The 6,000-nt window shown below is 49.4% G+C and overlaps 1 protein-coding gene across 9 annotated transcripts in view; it reads left to right on the top strand.

Annotated features, from left to right (window-relative positions):
* The window catches only part of gphnb (gephyrin b), an 86,366-nt gene that overhangs the window by 48,703 nt on the left and 31,663 nt on the right, over nucleotides 1-6,000 (top strand). For all 9 annotated transcript variants that reach the window (XM_027015632.2, XM_027015569.2, XM_027015589.2 and 6 more), the window contains exons 7-8: nucleotides 4,192-4,464; nucleotides 5,012-5,146. In XM_027015632.2, the coding sequence (XP_026871433.1) occupies nucleotides 4,192-4,464; nucleotides 5,012-5,146 (408 nt within the window). The remainder of the gene's footprint in view (nucleotides 1-4,191; nucleotides 4,465-5,011; nucleotides 5,147-6,000) is intronic.

A 6,000-nucleotide genomic window follows, 5' to 3' on the forward strand; every position in this document is an offset into this window, starting at 1 on the left:
GGGTTTACTTGTTAGATTTCCTAGGAGGGTTTTCTTTTAACTGCCGTAACCTTCGTAAGTGATTGACCTGCATTGGACAAGCAGAAGTGACATGTCAAATAGGCAATACACCCCCCCCCCCAACCACACTCTCACACACAAGTCTGGTCCCGTAAGGGCTAAAGGGAGTTTAACGGTGACTTAGCAACAAGAGTCATGAGGTTTTTTTCCAGATGTGATGTAGAGGAACGCCACTAACATAATACATATTTTCAATGATAATACAAATTAATTAAAGCATTATTTTTTTAAATAAATAATGTTTCATTAAATTCTAAACGACATAAGTATAAATGTTGGTATACATTGATGTAAGTCTATGCAGTTTTCTGCAAGAACCGTGATAAAAACCGTGGGATTTTCTTGGGAAGAGATAACTATGTAATACAGTATATAATTTATTTGTGTGTGTGCACTGTTAGTTTTTAGACAAGCTCGCTGATACCTTGTGTTCTGTACCAGGTATTCTTCAGTACCCTGGGCCTGGTTACAGTTATTCTGCACTACCCTGGGCCTGGCTACAGTCATTCTGTAGTACCCTGGGCCTGGCTACAGTCATTCTGCAGTACCCTGGGCCTGGTTACAGTCATTCTGCAGTACCCTGGGCCTGGCTACAGTCATTCTGCAGTACCCTGGGCCTGGTTACAGTCATTCTGTACTACCCTGGGCCTGGTTACAGTCATTCTGCAGTACCCTGGGCATGGTTACAGTCATTCTGCAGTACCTTGAGCATGGTTATAGTCATTCTGCAGTACCCTGGGCCTGGTTACAGTCATTCTGCAGTACCCTGGGTCTGGTTACAGTCATTCTGCAGTACTCTGGGTCTGGTTACAGTCATGCTGCAGTACCCTGGGCCTGGCTACAGTCATTCTGCAGTACCCTGGGCCTGGTTACAGTCATTCTGTACTACCCTGGGCCTGGTTACAGTCATTCTGCAGTACCCTGGGCATGGTTATAGTCATTCTGCAGTACCCTGGGCCTGGTTACAGTCATTCTGCAGTACCCTGGGTCTGGTTACAGTCATTCTGCAGTACTCTGGGTCTGGTTACAGTCATTCTGCAGTACTCTGGGTCTGGTTACAGTCATGCTGCAGTACCCTGGGCCTGGTTACAGTCATTCTGCAGTACCCTGGGCCTGGTTACAGTCATTCTGTACTACCCTGGGCCTGGTTACAGTCATTCTGCAGTACCCTGGGCCTGGTTACAGTCATTCTGCAGTACTTTGGGTCTGGTTACAGTCATGCTGCAGTACCCTGGGCCTGGTTACAGTTATTCTGCAGTACCTTGGGCATGGTTACAGTCATTCTGTACTACCCTGGGCCTGGTTACAGTCATTCTGCAGTACCCTGGGCCTGGTTACAGTCATGCTGCAGTACCCTGGGCCTGGTTACAGTCATTCTGCAGTACCCTGGGCCTGGCTACAGTCATTCTGCAGTACCTTGGGCATGGTTACAGTCATTCTGTATTACCCTGGGCCTGGTTACAGTCATTCTGCAGTACCCTGGGCCTGGTTCCATCAATCTGCAGTACCCTGGGCCTGGCTACAGTCATTCTGCAGTACCCTGGGCCTGGTTACAGTCATTCTGTACTACCCTGGGCCTGGTTACAGTCATTCTGCAGTACCCTGGGCCTGGTTACAGTCATTCTGCAGTACCCTGGGTCTGGTTACAGTCATTCTGCAGTACTCTGGGTCTGGTTACAGTCATTCTGCAGTACCCTGGGCCTGGTTACAGTCATTCTGCAGTACCCTGGGCCTGGTTACAGTCATTCTGCAGTACCTTGAGCATGGTTACAGTCATTCTGCAGTACCCTGGGCCTGGTTACAGTCATTCTGCAGTACCTTGGGCATGGTTACAGTCATTCTGCAGTACCCTGGGCCTGGTTACAGTCATTCTGTACTACCCTGGGCCTGGTTACAGTCATTCTGCAGTACCCTGGGCCTGGTTACAGTCATTCTGCAGTACTCTGGGTCTGGTTACAGTCATGCTGCAGTACCCTGGGCCTGGTTACAGTCATTCTGCAGTACCTTGGGCATGGCTACAGTCATTCTGTACTACCCTGGGCCTGGTTACAGTCATTCTGCAGTACCCTCGGCCTGGTTACAGTCATTCTGCAGTACCCTGGGCCTGGTTACAGTCATTCTGCAGTACCCTGGGTCTGGTTACAGTCATTCTGCAGTACCCTGGGCCTGGTTACAGTCATTCTGCAGTACCTTGGGCATGGTTACAGTCATTCTGTACTACCCTGGGCCTGGTTACAGTCATTCTGCAGTACCCTGGGCCTGGTTACAGTCATTCTGCAGTACCCTGGGCCTGGTTACAGTCATTCTGCAGTACCCTGGGCCTGGTTACAGTCATTCTGCAGTACCCTGGGCCTGGTTACAGTCATTCTGCAGTACCCTGGGCCTGGTTACAGTCATTCTGCACTACGCTGTGCTTTATATGTAGGGTAGTACAGCTGCCTTTCTGCCTCTATGTTTCTGAGCTCTCAGACAGTTGCTATGAACATATAAAAGATATAATTCTGTTAGCGAGATTAATCATTTTTCTTAACAGTGTATGGATGTTGTTTATCTTGTGTAAAAAACTTTTTTTTTTTTCTGTTTAGACTGAGTTTTGAAAATGTTGGACCTGGGCCTCACTTGACTTCTGTGAAACTATGGTCAGTGTTTCCCTCTCATTCTCTCTCTGACCTAGTTAGTCAGGGGGGTCAGAAGGTCTCGGTTGTCCGGATCAAGTGGGTCAGACATGGCCATCTCTCCTAGTTTCCGTGTCTCAAAGTGCTTCACGCTGGCCTTGACTGAGATGTTATTGGCTCGCGTAGCAAACCGCAACGGCTTCGGTCAGCGCTTCTGACCCTCCGTCTGTAGCTGACGCAGAAACGCTAACCAATTACCCGACTGTGAAGAAAATTTCCATCTTCTCTCGCTGACCGAAACCTGGCAACGGCTGAGAGGCAGGGGGAGTGGTCTGACTGTTGTCCGCTGGGAAGGCCAAGGGGTCCGAAAAATTACACTTCGTGACAGAGCGTCCATCGAGCGCTTGATGCTCACGGTCAGTAGCTTATTACCGCTGCCGCTGTTATTCGTTTATAAATCCTCCCTCGTTCTGACGGAATTAACTTCTAACGTCGGACCTGTCCCTGTCTCCTGCTCTGACGCTAACTAGGTGACTTCAACATTCATGTGGAAATTAACTGCTTATTTTTTACAGAGGCTGTCTGTTTTAAACTTACACGGCAGGTGGACATCCTCATTCGCTGGATTCATTGTGCTGTAGTCGTCTTAATGGTATCTCTTTCTCTGCTTCCTTTGTCGGTATTTCTCATTTCGTTACCACCCTGAATGTAGCCTCTGTACACTTACCATCAACTCTCAGGGAAAAAAAACCTGTCTCATCGCAATATTAAGTCTTGTAACCCTCAGTTGTATTCTCCCTCTCTTCAGTCCTCTCTCAGACTTTCCTGTTCCTGATTTTGCGCTATAGTGGTATAATTGCTACCATATTTGATGGTTATGCCCCATTAAAGACCAGGCTGGTTCCAGCTACACTCTCCTCCCAATAGTTCACGCCCGAGCTTACAGGTCTTAAAGCCAACGGCCGGTGCCTGGCTGTCCACTTTCGGTGTCTTCTGTCACGTCCACCAGCAGATCCAAGCCCAGAACCCTGTGTAAGGCTGTCAGCCAATGCCTCAAACCTCCTGCTTCAGCTATGTTGTTCTCACTCCACTGAGCGATGCCATGCCTCTTCGGAGAGAAAGGCAGCACTGTCTGTTTTCCCTTCTTCCACAATCGCCCCTTCCTCAAGGAAGCCCTTTGGAACCCCTTTAGCGGCTCCAGAACGTTTCTCCACTCCAGATTCCATTCCCATCTTTGGATTCCCTGCTAAATGCCGTTCTGTCTTAGTTTTACCCTGCTCCTGCCTTTCCAAGCAAAGCTTGTCTTTTTGCTGTCTCTACTCCAGCTGCTCACTTAATACAAACTCATGTCAATCCTCTGCTTCTGTTGAGTTTTAAACTAGTTTTTGTTTTTTTTGTTTTTTACATTCATCGTGCTCCTGGTTATCTTTCTGATCTTACATCCATTACACGGTTCAGGATGGACCCTCCTGTGCTGACGCTCTTCTTGTGCCAACTCTTCTCTTCTCTGCTGCAGGAATGTTTCCAGTTCATCCTGCCGGCCTTGCCGCATGCCATCGACCTGCTGCGCGAGGCCGTCGTCAAGGTGAAGGAAGTAGCCAACGAGCTAGAGGACCTCCCCTCGCCCCCGCCCCCTCTATCTCCGCCCCCCGGCTCCAGCCCCCACCGGCAGACAGAGGACAAGGGCGTGCAGTGCGAAGAGGAAGAGGAGGAGAAAAAGGACAGCGGAGTGGCGTCAGCCGAGGACAGCTCCTCCTCCCACCTCACCGCGGCCTCCATCGCTGCCAAGGTAACGCAGGAGGGGAGGGGCATGGCTCTACATTTGCATACGTACACAAGCTTTAAGACTGTTCAAGCACACACCAAATCTTAATATTCCCAGATGTTTAGTGTGTTCATTGTGTTTGGTGTGTAGTTGTTTAGGGCTCGTGAAATACATTCATCCTCATGCGTTGCCGCATGTGTGTTGTTTCATTCCCACCAATGGAGGATGTGTGGGCGTGTGTGAGTGTGTGTGTTTGTTCCTGCTCTTCACCTAATCCACCACTGTGGTCGGGCCATGTTTATCTAATCATCATTTTACTGTTACGCCATCCAGAGACTGGCAGGTATGTTCAGCCAACCACCATCCAGTCCACCCGTGTGATTCATCACCTGCGTTTAATCTGCACAGTATTGCCATGTCACTGTTTCGTGAAAACATGGTTAGTGCCCGATAAAATGAGGTGTTTCAGTTTTTCAGTACTTCACCCAGGATGTAATATAATGTGTGTGTTTGTGATATGTATCTGTGTGTTTGTGTGTTATCTGTTTTTGTATGTGTGTGTGTGTGTTAGATTCCAGACTCCATCATTTCTCGGGGTGTTCAGGTTCTCCCCCGGGACACTGCCTCCCTCAGCACCACGCCCTCCGAATCGCCCCGGGCCCAGGCAACCTCCCGCCTCTCTACTGCGTCCTGTCCCACACCCAAAGTAAGATCCCGCCTCCACCTCCCATTTCCTGTCCCCACACTGTCTGCTTCCTGTTTGCTCTTACTTTGCATCCCTCCATTCCCTTTTGCTGCCAGCCCCTCTCCACTCACACGCCATCCTCACACTCCCTGCCTGTGTGTGTGTGTATCTGTATTATGTGTGTGTGTGTGTGTGTGTGTGTGTATGAACATAAAAGGCAGGTGTTGGTGGCCTTTCATCCCCTTTCATTGGTTAGTCTGCATTCCCAATGACAATCTTACCCACCACACAAGTACAGACATCTTCCAATCAGAACACACACTTCACGCCCTCTGACATGCTCCCTGTACACTCGGGCCTCTCAGTCCAGTACAGTCCAGTCCAGTCCAGCCTCTTGCTCTCTCCAAGATATCAAACAGCTCTTCTGCCCAGCGACTTACAGTAGTGCTCAGTCAACTTAGACCGAGCCCGGTGTTTGAGATCCCCGAAGCCGTCGGTGACCCGGCCCGGATACGCTGGTAGCCGGAACAGGGCAAACACGCAGGTACACGGAACTACCCAGTTCCCCAAACGGGCCTTACAGATGTGGGCGGTGTCACGGAGCAGCGCACGGGAACATGCATTTGCGTGATGGGCAACATCGTGGTCGTTCATGATCAGTGAGAAGAACATGGTGTGTAAATCCTCAATACACTTGGTCATAAGCTCTGCCTTATGTATACAGTAATTGATGTGTAGATTCTGGGATAGTGCTGGATAGTGTTTGATGTATAAACAGTGGCTTCTTGGACAGATTTGTGGGAAAGTGTCTCGTTAAAAGCGGCGAGTATCTCGATGAGGTGGACGGAAGGTAGACGCTGGATTCAAAGTGTTTT

This window comes from Electrophorus electricus, chromosome 3 (genome assembly GCF_013358815.1).
Source record: "Electrophorus electricus isolate fEleEle1 chromosome 3, fEleEle1.pri, whole genome shotgun sequence".
NCBI lineage: Eukaryota > Metazoa > Chordata > Actinopteri > Gymnotiformes > Gymnotidae > Electrophorus > Electrophorus electricus.